The sequence below is a fragment of the Nematolebias whitei genome, chromosome 5 (genome assembly GCF_014905685.2).
Source record: "Nematolebias whitei isolate Nwh7 chromosome 5, NemWhi1, whole genome shotgun sequence".
NCBI lineage: Eukaryota > Metazoa > Chordata > Actinopteri > Cyprinodontiformes > Rivulidae > Nematolebias > Nematolebias whitei.
In genome coordinates, this window is record NC_056502.1 from 35,722,205 (window position 1) to 35,744,654 (window position 22,450).

At 40.9% G+C, this 22,450-nt stretch overlaps 1 protein-coding gene across 1 annotated transcript; it reads right to left on the minus strand.

Annotated features, from left to right (window-relative positions):
• Positions 1-502: 502 nt before the first annotated feature.
• LOC119410224 (lysosomal-associated transmembrane protein 4B) lies at positions 503-20,515 on the minus strand. Its single transcript, XM_037677136.1, has 7 exons — positions 20,265-20,515; positions 17,024-17,135; positions 12,860-12,933; positions 11,474-11,596; positions 11,281-11,379; positions 6,902-6,997; positions 503-1,330 (listed from the first exon to the last, which is right to left on the minus strand). Exons 1-7 carry the CDS (start codon positions 20,373-20,375, stop codon positions 1,250-1,252), a joined length of 696 nt encoding a protein of 231 aa, XP_037533064.1. The 5' UTR covers positions 20,376-20,515; the 3' UTR covers positions 503-1,249.
• Positions 20,516-22,450: the final 1,935 nt, after the last annotated feature.

Here is a 22,450-nt window from a genome sequence, read left to right on the forward strand (position 1 = left end):
GATTAACCAGTCTAAATAAAGGTTGAATGAATTTCACCTAAATCTGTGATGTCTACAGTATGTGGGGGGAAATAGCAGTTTTTCCTTATTTAGTCTACGTTGTGTGATGCACTAAAAGTCACTATTTCTAACAACTTATTATTTGTGGGAGTAACAAATAGAAGATCATGACTGAAACAGAAGAATGAGAACTATCCAGCTACGACCATCAGCTCAACAAGTTCATCTTCAGGTTTACGTCGAAGCTTTAACTCTTCCAAATGAAACACAACATTTATGAAATGTTATTTTATTAGACAAATAAATGTCATCTCTTTATTGTCCATGCAGGAATGGTCCTCCAGTTTGACTTGCAGGACACTTAGTTTCCATGGAGCAGTGCTTCTGCTGGAACAGGCTCATGCTTACACCAAACTCCCCTTGGCTTGATTGAAAAAACATAACCAGGGTTCACATTTATCAAACAGCACTCCAAAGAGCCAGCTGATTCCAGATCAGTGCTTCTTTGCTTTAAAAATAGACTTGCATCAGTCGAAGACATTTCTTGTCGATCAGTAAAAACACACATTTAAAGGTTAACACACAATTCAACACTACTGATTGTGATCACACATTAGTGTTTGCAGCAGAAAGAACATCTAAGAGGGCGATACGTTTGATGTGCACGAGGCTGCTCTTTGTTCATGTCAGAATACAGGCAGATACTTCTCTTTGGGAAACTTTCAGGTGACGCTTCATACGTGAGCCGATAAAGTGCACCTCTGTAGAAAGAAAGTTGTGAACGAAGGCAGTTCAACCCTGATCACGAGCAGAGACGAAAGCAAACACACGATGACGTCTCACACTCTGACGCTTCATTACGGTGGACGACGAGCTCGTCACGGTTGCATTAGTGCATAAGACAAACATGTCTCTACAGGAACTACATGATACTAATACAGACACACAGCACAAATGATTATTAAAAATATATATTGCCAAACTTTCTACAGCATCTATTTGTTGTTTCACCAGGATCCAAACGCATAAAAATACTGAGAGATGTCAGGAATGATACGACCCGAAACTGAACAGAGGAAGATCTAAGTTTGTCAGTTATACCAGGGAGACACGGCAGGTCACGTGGTGGTGAATGCATGTGGACATAAGATGGATATGGACATCTGTATGCTACGTTAGATTTAGGAATAAAATGTTCACGGAAGAGGCAGTGTGGTGCATTATCAACAGCAGGAGGCTGGGAATGTTTTCATGCTGTAGCACAGGTGTAGGCTGGAGGAGCCTGTTTGGGAGGGACGCTGACGTTGTCATCATATGGAGGAAGCAGCACCTGGACATGAGGTGGACAGAAAAGGAGACAATAGTCTTTGGTTAGCATTGATTTAGCTTTTATTTTAAAGAGAGTTGGCACAGGAAGAACAACCTTCACATCAATGTGAAGGAGATGGTCGTGGATTCCAGACGGAACAACCCCACCACCCTCTGAATATAAGAGGATCTGCAGTGAAAGTGGTCTCCAGCTACAAGCACTTGCGTGTACATATGAATGAACCTCAGCTGGAGCAACAACACCACCAGCCTGATCAAGAAAGCTCATCAGAGACTCTACTTCCTCAGGCGGCTGAGACGAGCTGGTCTGGGAAGCTCAGTCCTCACCTCCTTCTACAGGTGTGCAGTGGAGAGCATCCTGTGTTCCAGCATCAACGTGTGGCATGGAGGCTGCACAGCTGCAGAAAGAAAAGCTTTGCAGAGAGTGGTGAAGGCTGCACAGAAGATGTTGGAGTCAGTCTCCCCACCATCACAGACATCTACACCTCCAGATGCAGGAAGGGGTCCACCTGCATCATGAAGGACCTCACTCACCCAGCACACACACTTTATGCCCCGCTCCCCTCAGGAAGGAGGTTGAGGAGCATTAAGTGTAGAACCACTAGACTGAGGAACAGCTTGGGCTGTTAGACTCATGAGTCTCTAATCAGAATAATCACTGTGATGCCACTTGACTGTTGATATGCGCTGCTGACTATTCATGCTGCTGATTTATTTCATGCTGCTGATTTATTTCATGCTGCTGATTTATTTCATGCTGCTGTGTTCATTCATACTCATCTACTCACGCAGACTCATGTTCGTGCTGCTGCTGTTCGACATATTGTTTTTGTACCAGTAGTGCTTAGTGTATGTTTAGTTTAACGTATTTCTTTGGTCATATCTTAAATCTTATTACTGCTTTTCTTTTACATTTTATACTTTTTGTTGGATGTAACTGGGACCCTGTGTACACAATTTCGTTCCACCACATGTACCACGTGTGGTGCAAATGACAAATAAAGAAACCTCATCATCAACATCAGTCCATATGCATTTCTGTAAGAAGTTTTAGGTCTTTATTGTATGTTTTTGCTGCTTTGCCAGTTTTGGTGAAGCTTCTTTTGACAACGGATGATGTGAAAAAGAAAATCGGTCAGAACATGGATGGCCTTTGCAGGGTCTTAGCGAGGCCTTCAGGCACGTATTAAGAACACAGAGGTCTTCCCTGTGTGCTAGATAGATCGATCCATAATGGTTCTGAGCATGCTCAAAACCTTTGTAGTGAGGTCATGGTGGTTTATTATCATGGTGTGGTTTGTAAGAATCTGACGCCCCACTGGCTTCATGTCTGAGCTACAGCCATGATGGTGACAGGTTCGTGGTGCAGACCAGGTCTGCCACACAGCTGCATTCAGCAAACACACAGAGTGAAATGGCTGAACTATCCCTTTACTTCTGTAATCCAGAAATTTGTAGCCATTGATAATTCCAAGTCTTCTGTATGACCTCGCCACGTTCTGTCATCAGCATAGAAGGACTTTGGCCCACTCTTCTTTACATTTATTTAAATTCTTGGACACTTGTTCCTGCTCAGCTCTCTTTAGAACTAGTCAGGATTTCATCTGAAATGTTTAGAAGACGTCATTTATTTTCTCTCAGCCATTTTGCTTTCGATTTGCTGCTGCTCCTGGTTTTATTCTAGCCATTGTAGCTTTTAGCCACGCTCCAGCTGTCAGACAGATATCCTCACATTTGGCTCTAGAACAATTTGGTCTCCAGAGCAGTTCATGGTTTGACTCAGTGACTTGGAGGTGCCTGCAAAACAAGCCCAGATCATCAGCCCTCCACCACCGTGCTCAACAGTTGGCATAAGGTGTTTGCTCTGATCTGCTGTCCTGACTGACACTTAATGAACTGCTGTGTGTTAAAACCAAACAACTCCTAATTTGGTTTTGTCTCATTAAAAGAACAGTTCCAGAAGTTTTGTGGAGCTTCAGCAACTTTGCTCAGACCGTGACACGGTCCAGCACAGGTCACCTGAGGTCGTAGTGACATCACTGCAAGACCTGGTGATGACCAGAAACTCTCTTATTCACACAGCTGATGCTGTGCTTCACATTCACAATGATTATTTTCCATTTTCACACTAAACGTTATTCAAGTCAATTATTTTCTTTATTGCTTTAGTTTGAATTTCACCAGAAAGAAGAGTTTGGAGAAAATTAGAGTGACACACATGGTTTCAGCTGATAGTTTCTGCAGCCTTCACTTCACTTCAGAAGACAACCTTCTGTTAATGCATGTGTATCCTGAAAGATATGCTGAGACATTTTAACTAAACATGGAGGGGCTTCCCAAGAGTCAGCAACCTTTATAAAGAAATATTACTCTCATTTCCCTCTCTGACGTAGCTCAGGGCGACTCGTTGTTTCTTTAAAGTCAAATAAGTCTCTGACTGTGTGGGTGTTAATGGCTCTTACGCATGTCCTGAAAACTGTCTCATGTGGACTGCATTAGTGGACTTTTGACCTAACTGCTGTATCAGTAATGGTCCGCCATCCGAGCTGTGAACCAAAAGCCACAAAGCTGCGGCCGCCTGTGGGGAGCTCTAACAGAAAATACCTGGCTCTAACCTGCAGACATGAGGCACATGTTGAGATATAAAATGACAAGTTCTTGTTTTTCTGGTGCTTTTATTTGTTACCGTGAGCTCAAAAGAAGACTGTGATTCTCCCGTCGCCGTCCAGATGTTTAACATATCAAGACCTGCTTACGTCTCTGCTTCTTAAAAGCCCACAGCATCACATAAAACCACACAATGCGTCGAGATGTTTCAAACTGTGTCAAATTTGTCACTCTGAGGAGTTTTAAGCTGCAGGCTGGGAGGCACGTTCACCACGATATCTGTGAAACCCATATGTAAGGTTAAACAGACAGGTGGGGCCAGATGTTGAGAGCTCCCCGTGAGCTTCAGCTGACAGTCCAAACAGCTCATTGGAGCAGTTACACCTCGTTGTGTCTCCCTCCTGACTCTGTATGAGTGGTTATAGCAAGTGTGTGGGTTACAGTGGTCTGAGGGCCAGATCTGGGTAACAGGACACCAACAGGAGGACAAAAGCTTGCTGACAGATCTCACTTACTGTACGGACGAGTCCCAGCAGCCATCCTAATGGCTTTGCCAGCACTGAGCCTCGTCTGTCCACCCCTGCTGCTGCGGCCTCTGTAAAAGCTCCCGCTACAACAACCCGGCTTTATGTTTCCTTCCTCCCTTCAACATGATGGCTTCACAGATGCCAAGCCGGTCTGAACACAGGAAACCTACGCAGATAATAAAGCCTGACTACTGGTCTGGACTGAGTGAGGAAATCATTTTTCCACATTTGTGAGTTGTTTCGTTGACTTTGGAAATGGGAGAAGGAAATAAATCAAGATAAGATGTTTAATCCTGTATCCTGAACTGGGGAGTTAGACATAAAGGATTGTTAAAAAGACCCTGGATGAGGCAACAGTGTATGAAAACACATTGGATTGCACACATTCACAGTGATGCACTTATTATAAAGCTTTGATGACAGCTTGTGATGCACAGTGTCCATGACAGAGTCTGCAGCAGCAAACACTCAGATGTACCTGATAATACAAAGCATCGACCTCCTCTGATTTCTCTGTGATACATAGGATCAATTAATAATCACTACAAACAACTACACTGTCAATAAATTTAGATCTGACTCGACCTGAGCAGATATTTACAACCCCGGGACCAAAAGAGTTGGGATGTTGTGAAAACATAAATTAAAACAGAATCCAAGGACTTAAAAATCTCACAAACCCACTTTAGTTCACAGTGGGACACAGTAAACATTGTTGGTATGAAATTGTACCATGTTAAAAAAAAAAAAGGTAATTTTGTCTGTAAATGACCAGGAAGTGAGGAGACCAGTTGTTAAAGGTTTTGGAGGGAATGTTGTCCCATTCTTGTCTGATGGAGGAGATGTTCAACAGTCCTGGGGTTTTCTTCATGATGCGTCAAACGTTTTCAGCTGATGAGAGGTCTGGACTGCAGACCAGTCAGTTCAGCATCTGGACTTGGACCTGGACTTTGTAGCCATGCTGTTGTAAAGGATGCAGTCTATGGTTCAACATGGTCTTGCAAAAATATGCACGGTCTTCTCTGCAAAATGTCATCTAGTTGTGAGCACATTTTGTTCAAGTCCTTTTTTTTTTTTTTTTTACATCGATGGTGTTTTTCCAGATGTGCAAGCCAAAGGCACAAATGCACCTCAATACATTGGTGGATGATGCTGTGGCTCTGTCTTTGCATCATATCCTGAAACATCTGGATAGTCCTAACACCTACGCACAGCTCCTGTTCCTGGATTATAGCTCTGCCTTAAATACAATCAGACCATTGAAGCTCAATGAAAAACTGGCAGATCTGGGAATACCAACCCCCACCACAAACTGGATTTTGGACTTCTTCTCAGAGACCACAGGTTGGATTTCTGCTGAGCTCATAGTCAGCACAGGGGTCCCACAGGGCTGCTGCCTCGGTCCTAAGCTCTTCACATTATATACACACAACTGCACTTCCACACAGGACAATAATATGGTCATCAAGTATGCTGATGATATTTTCACTTCGCCTCAGTGCGTTTTAAACGAGCTCTGGTCCAGAGAAGACGGCTGCATCTCTGGATGGTGTCCACACGTGGCTTCTTGTTTGCCTGGCGGACAGCATGGGGATGATGTGGTGAACTGTGTTTACAGGCGTTGTTTTGTGGAAATGTTCCTGAGCCCATGCGGTGATGTCCTGGACCTGTTGTGATTGTGGTGGCCCCCGAGGGCCAAAAGATTACGACCACTCAGTTTTGACTCAGCTTTGAGCTCAGAGGTTCTTCCAGATTCTTCAGATGTTTCGATGATATCCTGGACTGTGGATGATTGGATATTCAAGGTCTTTTGATTTTTTCGTTAAGAAATAGTTCCACCATTTTTAGATGAATTGCATCACAGACTGGTGAACCTCTGCCCATCATTACTTCTACAGATTCTACCTCTCTAAATGGTTTTTAAGCAAAGCCCTCTAACTGGCCTGTTGCCAATTATCCAAAGTCTGCAAAATGCCACTCCAGTTGTTTTTATGTTCGTTTTGTGCCACTTACAGCCTTTTTGAGAGGTGTTGCTGTCATGGAATCCAAAATATTAATAAAATAAAAAAATTAACTGTTTTCCTAAAAAATATATTTTTAAAAATTAGCTTAAATATTTGACCTTTAATATGTTTGAGTTTACGAGTTTTGAAGATCATCGTATTCTGTTTTCATTTACATTTTACACAAAGTCCCACCTTTTCAGAACTAGGGTTGTACTCCAAATTGTAAAAAGTAAAAATAAATAGCTACAAGAGGTTTAACTAAAAATATTATTTAAAAAAAATTGTTTTCTCCTCAATAAAATGAGAACAAATGGGTTTGGAGCTGAGTGCAGGGGAAATGGTAAAAAATATACTGAAAATCTGGACTCCACTGCTGTATTTATTAAAAATAATCTCATTTTAAATCTATAAAGCTGAGCAGACGCAGCTCACCGTGGTATCGTTGGTCGTAACATAAAGCAGGATTTCAGAACCACCTCTGCCGCTCACGTATCTGTAGCAGTTCCACACGCATGCGATCAGGTAGGCCTAAAAGCACAAAATAAAGACATGACATGTTTAAAGGTAGAACGTAAATATTTTAAAGCAATTATATTTAGGGATGCTACAAACAATAATTAATCAGCATGAATCATTACCAACAAGATGGCTGCCCAGGCAAAGGTAGGGAACATTTACAAAGTATTCAAGGTGGAGTCAAGTAAAGCATGCTGGGTATTTTTATGGACGTGTTCAGCACCAGGTTCTGGCTGTATGTTCCACTGACTGTCTAACATCATTTCTGTTTCATCCATCAGCTCTTCAGTCTAGCCCTGGCCTTGTTTCCACTCCAAGGTTAAATACTGACTTGTGTAAAGGAAAGAAGCAAACTTTGGTTTAAAACTGGTTTATTTTTTCACATCATGACAAATCTATTATTTTTATGTTTCTATATAAAAGTTTGTACAGAATGTCAGTATCATTTCTGTTTAAAGATTTTAAAAAAGGTTTATTGTGTTTTTGTTAAGTTCTGTAGTTTATTTTTTTTTAACAATTTTGTGACATAAAGAAATGGATTAATAATAATTTCACCTTAGTTAATTATCATGTATGCACACGGGTTTACCTACTCAGCTTTAGTTATAATATAATTGGTTTTGTGAAATGTAACGTTTTTGTTGTGAAAATGTTGATTGTGAACCACCTTCCATGATAGCTAACAACAGCTAACTACGTTTCCACCTTTGCACAACTGCAGTTTATCTGGGGCGGCTGTGGCTGAGTGGTTAGAGCAGTCGTCCTCCAATGCAAGAGTTGGGGGTTCGATTCCATCAACAGTCACATGCTGAAGTGTCCCTGGGCAAGACACTGAACCCCTCATTGCCTCCGATGTGTGTCCCATCAGTGTATGAATGTGATAAAGCTCTGATTATTCTTTGTATAGATCTAGTAAAATGATGTATGAATGGGTAAATGAGGACAGGTTGTGTTGTAAAGAGCTCTGAGTAACTTGATAAGGTAGAAAAGCTCTAATATAGAAGTACAGTCCATTTACCATTTATCCTGTGAGACCACCTGACCTCTAACCTCTGAATGACAGCGGTGAGGACTGAAATTAAAATTTGTAGAAGCACTGTGTTTTGTACTCCGTATATCAGGTCTAAATATAAATAAATCGTATATTTTAGTTCAGGAAACCGTACAGGTGAGCACAGTGCCATTTTCATTAGCCTCAGCTGCTCAAACTATATATTCAACAACGTGCGACCACACTTCATCAGCTGCAGATTCTTTTCTTTGAGCATCACTGCGCCCACACGCAGAGCTGGGAGCACGACTTCCAGACTTTAGAAGCACAGTTCATGTTTGACATTTTCAATTTTTGAGGTGTCCCAAAGTGTTCCAAAATATGAATTAGGTCATTTTGTCCCCAAATAAAGTGTCTTTCTGCACACATGGCTTCAAGATTAGATGAACAGCCTGCCTCACAGTGCACAAAATGTACAACTGCATGTTACCAAAGAATCTTTGGCTCCTCTTTTCCTTCAAAGGGTTATACATCATTTGACAGCAGCAAAAAAACAAGCTCCTGTTCTCAGATTTCCAGAAACCCCCTGGCTCTCAGCAGGTAGTGTGCTACTGGAACATCCTGGCCAAACACAACACCATCAGCTACAGCCATCCATCTGTTCCAGGCTCCAAAGCCCCTCTGAGCCCTCTCTTTCTTACCACTGTAACCCTGGTGGAAAGCCTCTTTAAAGCCGTGACGGCTCTGTGGCCTGAACACCTCCACAACAACGTGCAGAGGTCCGTTTGGTGACATCGGATGCTCCGTGTACCTCTCAAAAATTTTGGAACTCATTCAGACATCATTAGAAAGAAAAAGTGAAGCTTCTGGGTTTCTAATGAAAAAGTGATAAAGAAAGTAAATTAAAGAAGCATCTCAATGTGGTTTTTAAAGCTCATAGAGGTTTTTGAATGTCAGCAGAGATGCACAAAAACCAAAGCAAAAGATTTACCTAAACAGAAACAACCCGACCAAAAAACATGTTAGACATGTACTCTAACTTCCAGACTACTGAGCGCACCTGAATATAAGCTGCGACCACTAAATTTAAAAATATTTTTTGTATATATATATATATATATATATATATATATATATATATATATATATAGACAGACCAGAGTGTACCGAGACCGAGACAAGACCAAGACTTTTGGGGTCCGAGACCAAGACCTCAAGTCTCGGAGCTCACTCTTTTCACAGATTATCTGTCTTATACCATACTGTCACGACATAGTGACAGTTTTAACAAATGTGTAAAAAACATATAACTTTTATTATATAAAAAAAAAATTTTCATAAAAGTTACATACTGCAACTTTAAGTTTGCTTTTGAATGAATCAGCTTTTCTAAATTTTCAAAGCTACATAACAAAGAAATCAGACATTCAGTGGTTTTGTACAATAATTTTCATGTCATGTGACCCACTGACACAAAACTTATGTTAAACTCTACTAGACCTGACGGATGAGGCACCTGCATTTATTTCTCATTTTAAAGTATTTTCTAGTTTTACATAATTTATTTGTTCAAAAATCATGGTTTTCGCTCAACAACTAATTATAAAATGCTTTAAAATGAGAAATGATGGTGTCTCGTCTTGTCAGGTCTATTAGAGGAGTTTAACATTAGTTTTGTGTCAGTGGGTCAAATGATGTAAAATATATTAATTTTTGATTCTGAAGAGTGTTTCGTTCTATAGTTTATTGTTGGTCCCCAAGTGAACCAGTACGTCTCAGAGGAGGGGCAGACTGAGCTCAGCTGACTGAAATCAGACTGCCTGCTTCAGACCGAACGAGAGGAACACACCGCTGAAACCACGGAGCTCGAATGTCCAACGTCCAACATAAAACTAACTTCACTGCAGTAGAGAAACGAGGCTCCAGCAGAGCACGAACAGTTCAGAAACTATTTGAAATGAGAAAAAAAAACTAATTATTAATTAAGTCGTGTTTTAGACTGTTTATTGCTAGAGAATCTATTCTGACCCAAAGTGCAGCCGTGACTGGTTCTGAATGAGGTTTTACAGCAGACAGCCACTCTCTTCCAGGTACTGTGAACCAGCGCAGAATCTTTTAGTGGTACGCAGTACTGGACTGTACAGGCTTACTTTCACCCCTGGTTGTGACGTTACGTTCTGTTGTCTGCATTGTTCTGTTGGTACAGAACCACGTGTGAGTGAAAGGGGGTGGGCGTGACGGCAGTAACAAAAACGTGTATTTAGCCATGAGTCACGTTATCGCTTCGATTTAAATCAGTACGTTTTGCATCCAGTGAAAGCAAAGATGTTACAAATAAACTGGACAATATTCTGGAAATATAGTGATATTTACACAGTTGTGGTCTTGACTGGTCTTGAAATAAAATCCAGAGTCCTCAATGTCCGAGACCGAGGCAAGACCGAGACCATCAAAAAGTGGTCTTGAGTACTACAACACTATTGTCTATAAGCCAAGGGTGTCCACGTTGTAACAGAGATATTTACACAAATGTACGATTTACACTTGTTTTGAGTGGCTGCATATACTTTGATGTGCCACCAGGGAGGAGCACAGGCTGTTCGGTAATGTCATTGGTCAGACTTTTTTTAACATTTGTTTATACAGGTAGTCTCATTGAGTCACGAGGACCCACGCCCCAAGACAGATGTGTATTGGGCAGCTCTGTGAGCGCCCGGGTGTGACAAGACTAAATGTTTCGGCAGCACAAAGCTCGTTAACCCGTCAAAAAAAATCCATAAATTAGCTGCAACATTGTACAAGCTGCTGTCTTCAAAGAGTGTGATAAAAGTGGCGGCTTATAGTCCGGAAATTACGGTAATTATCAGATAGTTTTTTGTTTTTTTCTTCTCCTGCTGGACAAGTATTATTTCTTTTGATTATTTTTCTCATGTTAGGCACATGCCAGACCAGCTTTGAGAAGTACATTATTGTTAGTGTTAGTAAGATAAGGTGAGTAAGAATACCAGTTAAACTGGCAGGTACCTCGGTGAACATTTAAATTGAACGAACACAATGTAATAAATCAAATTCTACATTTTAATTCTTTAGTCTTTGGGGGTGTTTTACGGTAAATAAAATGTATGTGGCAAAAAAATAAATAAATAAACAAAATGAATCCTACTTAGGCACTTTAAATGTACCCCCACAGGGTTTTTGTAAAAACAAGGTCACATATTGTGATATTACAGGCTTGTAAAGAGTTGTGTTGCTAAATATATGTATGTATCAAAAATATGTGTAAAGTGAAGTAAGAAAATGTTACCTTGAAGCCAAGAATGCAGCCAATGAAGAGCAACACGATGAGGGCCAGGCACACATTACTGAGAGCGCCGACCTCCTCTTTGTACGGGAAGTTATCAGGCTGCACAGGAGACAGAACAACAGCAGCAGAGACTGAGCACCACTCACAAACACCTGCAGACAAAAACATCTCAATACAACTAATCATTTCTTACCAGCTGCTGCAGGTAGTCTTGTATAGTGTTTGGGTAAACCACGATGCTGACGGCCACCAGGGCGTTGAGGGCAAAGTCAAATATTTGGTAGCAGAAAAAGGGGATAATCCAAGCAGCACGCAGCTGAAGCAAACACATTCATCTTATTTAGCTGATTAGATAGAAGTTCACCCATAAAACCAAGACTGTGGACGTGATTCAGAGCTTAAACTTGATTGCAGGGAAAATACTTGGTGTTTTTTATTTTTTATTTAATTATCTGTATTTTATTGGAAGCTCTGTGGTTTTAATGTTGATTTTACTCTTATAAGAATGTTTTATTGAGTCTCTTAACGTTCACCTTCATCTGTTGGTTTGGACTTTTGATGTAAGAACAGGAAGAAACTCTCTGGGATTGTCAGGATGTGCAGTAAAACTTCTGGCATAGCCCTGCAGAACCTCACTGACCTACAGAACCTTCACTGAGCTACAGAACCTCACTGACCTACAGAACCTCAATGACCTACAGAACCTTCACTGACCTACAGAACCTCACTGACCTACAGAACCTTCACTGACCTACACAAGGTGAGGTCAGTGAACAAAGCCAGGCTGATTCTGGCAGATCTCGATCATCCCCTCCATGGTGAGTTCAGATTATTTCCATCTGGACGCAGGTATCTGCTGCCCAGATGTAGAATGAACAGACTGAAAAACTATTCTGATGCATGCTCAATAATCCAGGTAGAAAAATCTAAAAAAGTTAAATCTGGTCCTCTGGACATTCAAAAAAACAAAACAAAGCAAAACAAAAAAAAAAATGTAGAAATGTTTCGTCTTCCATCCGAAAGACTTCCTCAGTCTGAGGTGCTGTATTCAGCTCAGTCTCTTAAACAGCACCTTCTCAGAGTGGATCAACCAGTTTGATGCTACAACCAAAACAGCAGCAAACTGGTTGATCCACTCTGAGAATGTGCTGTTTATAAGACTGAGCTGAACACAGCACCTCAGACTGAGGAAGTCTCTCGGATGGAAGAAAGGTTTCTACTTTTTTTTGTTGTTGTTTTGCTTTGTTTTGTTTTTTGAATGTCCAGAGGACCAGATTTAACTTTTTTAGACTGAAAAACAAATATATCCCTGTAGAGATCAGGTTTCTCAATGAAAACTGATGACTCCTGTACTGTTGTTTTAATGTCTTAATGTCTTGTGTAGTGTGGATGTTTTATATCTACTGACTGAAACTAATTGCCCCTTGAGGATAATAAAGATACTTTAACTTGAAAGTATTTGGCTTTAAAATGTCTGAAAATGTACAGAGGATCAATGTTACATGTTTAAATTGTTTGGAAAACCATTTTAAAAGGTTGTGTAGCGCTTCTCGACTGTACAATGGAACTGTTTTCTTACCTTGTATGCACCGTATGTCGCCATCCCACATATAAGTATCATGAGCAGAGAGATTGCAGAGGCGATGCACATGTCTGCAGCAGAAAAACACAAGTTATAGTTTCAAACTGCACACAATTCGTTTATCACAGGCTTGATTAAAGGCACATACAACTACATTTCAGAACATGTTAAGGACATCAGGCCTGGCTGAGCAGGGAGCAGAACATTGTGTGCAACAAAGACAAAAAGAGCATGATGCAATTGTCACCAATATAGAATGAGAGCATTGCCCCATATCAGCTCATCACAGGAGAAAACCAATAATTGTGTTATATAAGAGCAGCGTGTGCCAGACTAAAGAAGAAAACCATGAAGCACTTCTGTGAACAAACATCTGTTTGTCCTGTAACCCGGTAAAAGGCGATGCAGACGATTTCTGCTACTAACTGATCGTCTTGCAGCTCCGAGTCACAGGATGAACCAAACTGAGGCTCCTGAGACCAACGAGAAAACATGCCACTTTATTTTGAGTCTAATTTAGTAAAATGTCAGGAGAGTTGACAGAGTCAGACCTTGAAAGTATCAAACTCTAAAACATCAGAGTCAGAGTCTAGTATCAAGATATTTAGCAAAATGTTAAACAATAAAATATGTTTTAATTTATGTTTGTGTCCTCTTGCTGATTCAAAGCTCAGACATTCACAGAGTTTTAGCTCTGGTTTAGTTTTTCAGTACCTTCATTTCAATTCAGGAGTTGACAAAACTGTGTTTGCAGAGAGATTAGCTATGCTTTACTAAAAAAGCAACAATGAAAAGTATAAAAACTGATTTAACTCAGCTAAAATAATTAGACTTTGTTGCTCAAAGCTCAGAAACCAAAATGTTATGTCTCACGTTAGATGAAACTGCAGACACTGACGTATGTGTGTTGACATCATGGACTGAGCCGACAGCGACTGTTTCCAAAAATTACTGGCTAAGCCACGCTAAAAACCAACAAAGTTCACTTTGAACTGAAACTAAATCACAAAAAGCAACTTGAAAGTCCTTGGAGAAACTTTTGACGGGGACTGCCACGTTGTGGCCATTTAAAAATGATTCAACAGTACTATATGCTTAACATTGCTCTCAGCTACCACTATACCAACTTTCAGCTTAATGTCTCTAAAAATGGATGATTTATAGTGTTTTTCCTTTTTTAGCTCAGGCGGCCATCTTGGATGTTTGATTTGCAATCAGTCCATGAGGGATTATTCTCAGCTACCAATATACCAAATTTCAGCTGAATAGCTCTAAAAACCTCAGAATTTTATCCATTTTAAATTAGCTAGACTGTCATCTTGCATTTTTAGAACTGAATTCAGAATGTGTTGCTGTCAGCTACCACACCAAACTTCAGCTCAATATCTTTTCAAATTGCTGTTATATTTTTTTCTCAAGATAAGGTAGCCATCTTGGATTTTTTATTTGCATTAGGAATGTATAACAACTCACTCTCAGCTACAACCAGAACAAATTTCAGCTCAATATCTCAAAGAATAACAGAGTTATAGTCAATTTTGTGTTTTCTGAGATAGCTGTGGCAGCCATCTTGAATCATAATGGTTTCAAATGTTAATCAGGGTTTTGTTCAGAGACTTCTTCTCTCTGTGTCATGTGACCTCACTGTGGCAGTTAGAGGCTGTGAAGTCAAGTCAGATTTATTTATATAGCACATTTAAAACAGGAACTGCTACCAAAGAAGAGTTCTGCCAATGTTTTTCAATGAGAAAATGGCGTCTGTCCTATTCGCTCGGGATTAGTTTTACCTAGGGACCACATGCTATTTGTAATAATTACAGAGATTGTCTGTGTTGTTAATCTCGTGCGAATCGGCAATGTCAGTAATTTGTAAAGTAAAAATTCCCCCACACATTACCTACTATATTTTGCTGAACTCCGAGGTCCTGTGATAATAATAAACCAATGCGAACAGGCTTTTCTGTGATTTGGACAGAAATGGGCGGGATCCGAAACGTAATCAGGTGGTTTTTGTTTAAGCAAAATCATTTGGAAAAATATAGAGCAAGGCTATTTTAAATGAACGCACTGCTCGCTTCGGCTTTTGTAGATGTTGCTACTTCCTTCACTGCAAATGACAGCAGGTGCAGAGACGCGCGCAGCCGGTGATCAGCTGACCCATCCATCCATCTATCCATTATATTTACCTGTTTCTTCCTTTTCAGGTAGCGGGGGTCGCTGGTGCCCATGTCCAGCCATCACTGTGCAAGAGGCGGGGTACACTCTGGACAGGTCACAAGTCCATTTTAACCGGCGAGTCAGCGGACGCGCGCGACCGGTGACAGGTTGTCCATCTGAGCTTAACGAGACGTTTTTTTTCACCTCTTAAACCGGCCGGTCAGACCTGCCTCCTCCTCAACAATAGATTAACACAATTTTATATTGTTCATTTTTTAGTTTTCTCTGAGATGATTCATAAAACCACATCAAAGCCTGAGACCGGCCTGGCCCACACATTAAGCACCTTATATGGATCGGCCCGGTCTTGACAACGCAGTGCGTTAACATCATATCTGGAAGATATTCGTAAATTTCAGCTAAATCTCAGGCTTTGGTTGTCCCGTGCGAATGCACCACATAAAAAGCAGATGTTGGGGAGTAATTTATTTATTACATGTGATCCTTAGGTAAAACTAATCCCACGCGAATAGGGCTTTTGTGTGCAAATTACGTTGCCATGGTAACTCGAAATGCCAATCAAAATAATCTGACACATCACAGTGCCGAGCCAGTTGTTTTGCTGTAACATTTGTGGGGGTACACATTGCGGTTCGGGCCACATTAAAGTTTAAGGAAGAGCAAGACCCTTTCAGGTGGATAATAACAGGCGGCTGCATAAAAAGGCTACTTGAAAAGGGTTAGATAGTACTGTACAGAAAACTAAACAATCCAACTAAACAATCCAGCTGAAGTCAATCTGATTTAAGATGGCCACCACAGTAAGGCAACCAATAAAAACACAAAAATGTCTCTATTCCAACAGCTTCACAGATATACACACACAACACTGAAGAGCAACACAGCTGGCAATGTCTTTGTGTAAATCTTTGACATTAACTGTTGGAGGGAAACCTTATGCATCTGTTAGCAAAATATATCTTGAATCACTAGGCAGATTTTAATGAAGCTTCATTTCAACATGGTTGCCACAGTTAATTGGTCCTAGCTTACACAAAAATACCTGAATTAATTTAGCAGGTATTGAGCCAATATTTGGTGTGGTAGTAGCTGACAGTCATTCACAACACATACACTTCAGCTTCCTCTGAACAGTCAAAACTGCTCAGAAAAATGCAGCGTGTTGTTTTTCTGCATGTTTGCTTCTAGTGCCACAGCACCGGCTGGGACAACCTGTATTAATGGATCACCCTAATCTGGGACTATGAAGTCATTCCCAATCAGAGACTCCGCACCATGAGCTCCAGTAAACTGTTCCTGTGTGGTCCTGGACTAAGACAGCTTTGTTTCAGACAGATGGACCGTACTGCACGTCTGTGTGTGGGAGCTTCTAACACCACAAGCAGTTTTATGATGGACATGTTGACACTATGAACACAGTAAGTTACAGTGAGAAACACCAGATCCTTTAAAGCAACTCTTTACCTGAGAAAAGCTCACTATCTGTAAACCAGAACTCACTTTGTAGGGAACGTCTCTAAAGCAGGACTATTCAACTAAACTGCTCAGGGGGACACAGTTTCTGAAAGCCAACAGCTCAGAGGCCGGACATCCAGCGATTAAAATCATTATGTAAATAAACCAAAGTTTACAATGATCTGTTACCTGTTAAATTTGTTTATTTTATTGCATTGAATCATAAATGTAATAAACAGAACCCAAAACCCAAACCCAGAACCCCCCCCCACCCAAAAAAATGTTTTGTTTTTTTTAATGAATGACTTCAATCCAGCCCTATTCATTAAATAAAAAAAAAATAATAATATATATATATATAATTTGTTTTGTTTTTGTATGAAGTGGGCCAGATTGAAGTCATTCACGGGCCATTACAGGCCCGCGGGCCGCCAGTTGAACAGCCCTGCCCTAAAAACTCTAGAAATGTTCCTAACCAACCTGGTCTGAGGTGTTTCCTGTAAATCACTGGGTTTCTGGGTCACTTACTTGCATCATCCATGACATCCAGGTCATTAGCCAACTCGGCGCTGGTCAGGTGGTACTGCTCAGGATCACTGAGTGCCGTGAGCAGGATGAGTAACACCACGGCATTGATGAGCTTAGGGACAGAGGACATATGGACAGATAAAGAAGGACAGTCAGGCAGATGGCAAAATGAGCAAGAACAGAAGAGTGGTGATCCAAAATGTCACGAAGAACTCTTCAAAGCCACCGTATGAAATTTCCTAATAAAACTCAGAGGATGAAATGTATATTTCAGAGTCAGAGTCAGAGTCAGAGTTTCTTTATTGTCATTCGCACCTCATGTGGTACATGTGGTGGAGCGAAATTATGAACACAGGGTCCCAGTTACATCCGACAATAAAATGTCTAAGAAAAACAGTAATAACATCTAAGATATGAACTAAGAAAAACATCAACTAAATATACACTAAGCACTCATAACATAAAACATTGAACATCAGCACAAACATGAACATGAGTCTGTGAGCAGATGTGCACGCATGAACACATCAACATTGAAACAGATCAGCAGCAACATGAAACAGATCAGCAGCAACATGAAACAGATCAGCAGCAACATGATATGGTTTTTCACAGTGATTATTCTAGTTAGAGATTCGTGAGTCTAACAGCCTCAGGGTAGAAGCTGTTCCTCAGTCTAGTGGTTCTACACTTAATGCTCCTTAACCTCCTTCCTGAGGGGAGTGGGGCAAAAAGTGTGTGTGCTGGGTGGGTGGGGTCCTTCATGATGCAGGTGGCCCTCTTCCTGCATCTGGAGGTGTAGATGTCTGTGATGGTGGGGAGACTGATTCCAACATCTTCTGTGCAGCCTTCACCACTCTCTGCAAAGCTTTTCTTTCTGCAGCTGTGCAGCCTCCATGCCACACATTGATGCTGGAGCACAGGATGCTCTCCACTGCACACCTGTAGAAGGAGGTGAGGACTGAGCTTCCCAGACCAGCTCGCCTCAGCCGTCTGAGGAAGTAGAGTCTCTGATGAGCTTTCTTGATCAGGCTGGTGGTGTTGTTGCTCCAGCTGAGGTTGTCATTCATGTGTACACCCAAGTACTTGTAGCTGGAGACCACTTCCACCGCAGATCCTCTTATGTTCAGGGGGATGTAGGTGTTTTTGTTCCTTCTGAAGTCCACAATCATATTTATCACAGAAGGCGAGCGGCGATCATGTTTGCAAAGAGTCTGTTTATCTGTAGTGCTGGAGAATATCTCATGAACAGTGAATGAGTTTTAATGAAACTACCAGAAGGTGGACGCACATCTACAACTGATAACCGTTTGAAATCAACCCCATTTAAAATGGCTGCCGCAGCCAAGCAATCCTGGTGAAGACAAAGGGACTAAAACTCAGCTGCAAAGAGTACGTAGGCTCAATCATCCAGGTAAATAAATCACAAAAATGTTCAAGCGTGTCATCTGGACAGTTGCTTTTTTGGAAGAAAACATTTCATCCGAAGGACTTCATCAGTCTGAGGCCTGCCAACAGGATTTTTAACCATCTAGGTCTGGTTGTCCTCAGGCTGGTTCTGTGAGTAGTAAACAGCCATTTTGCCTTTAACATTTGATTGTTATGCACTGATCGATTGTTTGAGACTGATGGTCCTCCATTTTTCATGTGTAAGCATTCTGACTGAGAACTCCACAGCAGACGGGTTTGAAACACGTCAACCAGGTGCTACTTAATACGACAGATCCTGTTGGCAGGCCTCAGACTGATGAAGTCCTTTGGATGAAGGATGAAAGGTTTCTTCCAAAAAAGAAACTGTGCAGATGACACGATTCAACTTTTTTATGATAAAACTCTGATAATTTTCAGCTCAGATTTGTTTTGGTGTAGCCGAGTGTCATTACTAACCAAACGCACAAGATCTGTTCATTAAACGCTGGCATTAAATATGAGCGTCAACTGTCAGATTGTTAGCAAAACGTCTGGTGGACCACTGGATAGATTTTAATGAAACTGTCAAAAAGATGTACATCTACAACTGATTAATTTTGGAAACAGTTTATTTCAAATAGTCACCACAGCCAATTAACCTTAGGAAACAAAAATGGCTTTAATTCTGTCAATTCAACACATATTGTGTTAAAACTCTGTGGTAGTAGCTGAGAGTCACCCTCAACACATTCTCTTAGCACTAATGCGTCTCACAAGAGCTCTCAACAATATGTCATGCGATACCTGGATTATTGAGCATGGACTTTTTTGGTTTTGAACCAGTTTGACGTGACTGTCGACGAGGAAGAGGGCCGGCACCAGAGGAGGGGACGTGCCAAAGACACCATCTTAGCACCAACATAACTGGTTTGTTTGGAGTAAGCTGTTTGGGGGAAGAATCGGTTTTGTGTTGTGTGTTTCCTTGACTGATGAAGCCTTCTGGATGGAAGGTGAAACGTTTCAGCAACAAAAATAACTTCTCATCAGATGATTTTAGTGTAAACCTCAGGTGCAGAGGAATGTCGGCCTTTCTTTGTACTAATAATTTAATTATGTACAAGTTTTTTTTAAACAGGCTTTCTAGGGTTTCAAGCTTTACTGTCATTCTAAATGAGTGCATGTGGAACTGAAAATAGATACAGAGTTCCCAGTTGTCAGCAGGAAAACACGTTAAAATGCAACGAGCTTTTACACAAAAAACAAAAATGTGTACAATATTTACAGCCGTTCCTGGAGATAGATGGTGGGTTATACATTAGAGTGCTTGTTTAGTCCTGGCCGGTGTACTTCATTACCCAATGACTCATTGATGAATGTAATGGAGAGGTCTCTGCAGTCCTGGCACCTGAAGCTGTCACCTGAACAGACCTGGTGTTCATTTATTCATAGGAGGGATTTTTCCACAAGTGGTGTCTGGTTTCATTCACCTCATACTGGGATATACTACAGAAATACCTCTCAAGAATGCACAGCTTAATTGATTTATTAAAAGTTGTTTGAACGTATTCTATAACCTCGAATTAAACTTATTCATGGTAATGATTAGGACACACAGATCACCAAATCCTAGTTAAAGAACACAAAGAATATAATTTTCTTACACTAGATAATGACAACATTAGAAGGTAGCAGGGGAATCCAGATTAAATAACTTCCATCTTTATGTGGATGGAACCATGATGTAAGTATTAATACTGAGTTAAGCTCTTAAATCTTGTAGGGATCCATCATGTGAGCTCCCTGGTGGAGCCACAGACCGACCGGTGCTCACCATGTACCAGACCCCCAGGATGATGGTTCCGGTGCGGACATGGCAGCACAGGCAGCAGCTGGTGGAGAACCAGCGCTCCCACGGAGACACCAGCATCTTCTCTGCGAACATTGAGCTCGGTCTGTGTCGGTGTTCGAGGCGGAAACACGACCCGCTGTCCAACAACGTCCGCTGAGCGACGGCTCGCACCGAGAAATGACGACGCGCCGCTGACCTGTTTGTTGTTTACTGAGCGGATTAAACGAGGCGCGCGCGTCAAGCGCGAGGGCGTGATTTAACTTCCGGTTTCAAAATAAAGCTGTCCGTTAATTTTCCTTGACCGTTTTAGGAGAAAATATTCTCTTGTTTCAAACCCACGAAATGTTTTACTTTTTTCCGTGTACATATACATTTATCAATACTATTATTGAGATAAAGAGTTCTCTACGATTAAATCAAAAAGATGCATAGCACTACGCTTTTATTTTGAAGCCGTATTTCCGGTGAAGTGCAGGTTTAAACTGCGTCAGGTGAAGACGCTGTAAAGTGTAAACCGTTTTTGGTTGATGGTGCCGGACTAGATCCGTTCAAATCCGATTATGTAACTCGTGATTTCGAGAAAGTTATGTAGCGGGGGATTACAATAAATACGTCAAACTGGAGTTTTCTAGTCGCTTCTCTTAACACAGGGTTCCTGTATATTTACTTTACAAGTTCTGCTTATATTCTGATTTTAAAACTTTCATTGATTTTTCAAAAGTATTCTATCATAACTATCCAAATAATATGATCCATTTGTCCTCATACCAGAGTTTCAGTTTTATTCAGTACAAGATAATGATCAATTGGTAAAACTGTGTTATAATTTATGGTCTAATAAAAATAGTTTTATATGTTTTGGGCTTGGTGACTTTATGGCTGAAGCAGTGGTGTAGTCTGCAGTGGGTGCACTGTGCTTAGAAACCAAAGTACACTGGTTCGTACAATGTAACTGTCTATTTATTTTGATTTTTAAACAACATTTCCAAATTTCTCTGATGCTTATATTTGAACAAACTTTGTACATCCGTTGGCTTTGTATTTAAAACATGTTATATAATTTACAAAACAGTATCAAAGCAAAACATGTTCAAGTATTAAGTAGTAAGTACAGAATAATACAATAATTTGCTGGATAAGCGAATGTAATAAACAGGCGCTGCATACAGATAGATTGTTACGGAAGTGTTTACCTGCTGATTAACGTATCAATGACACATGCTTAATGATATGTCATGTATCATTGGGCACTTTTAAACGAGTATATTGAAATTCTTAAGCTTTTCTAGTGGGTATACTCTGTATACCCGAGTATCGCGTAGACCACACCACTGGGCTGAAGAGTTATCTTTCATTCATTCATTCAACCTTTATTTAGACAGATAAATCTCAGTGAGATCTGTTTAGACAGACAAAAAAAGTAATGAAACTGGACACGTGTAAGAATTGGAGGCAAACAAAAGAAATTCCTATCAAACTCTTTCTTCTTGGCTGAGAAGAAAAACTCTAATATTGAAAAAAACGCCTCGCACATAGTGATGTAGACATTCCGCAGAGGGGGGAGACGACGAGAGCGGTGAGCATGTCCAAGGACGCTCTCAAGGGCACTGTAAGAGTTCTGATAAGGATGGAATAATAAACCAGTTCCCTCCAGTGAGATCCGTAAACATTCTCGAGGGATGTCGGGGAATGGCCAAGGACAACACCCATGGGAATCCAAGAGTCCTGAAATGGTAACAGAATGTTTGTTCAGCTGGTTTCCTCTGGTTGATCAGTTGGAATTCCTCGTTTTGGGGGGGCGTCAGATTACATGTTCTCCAGGTGAATTCAGATAAGATGGCCTGCAAGGCCAACCAGGGGAGCCAAATTCAGATAAACACAAATTATTTTGGTGACAGGCTGATCTTTAGTGACATCTACCTTGAGTCTATGTTGGTCCACTTGGTTCCATGTCCAAATTACATGACCACACCAATGGACTGTGCCTGAGAATAATCTCCGAGATTTGATCCATTCTGCCAAAAGCATTTGAGTCTGGGTGCTCGAGGCACGAACCAAGCCATCAAAGGCAAGCAGCGTGATTGGGTCCCAATTTGATGCTGAAGACTTCCATGATTATGTATCCATAACAATGAGACAAAAGGAAAGAGCAGATGTCACACAAAGTC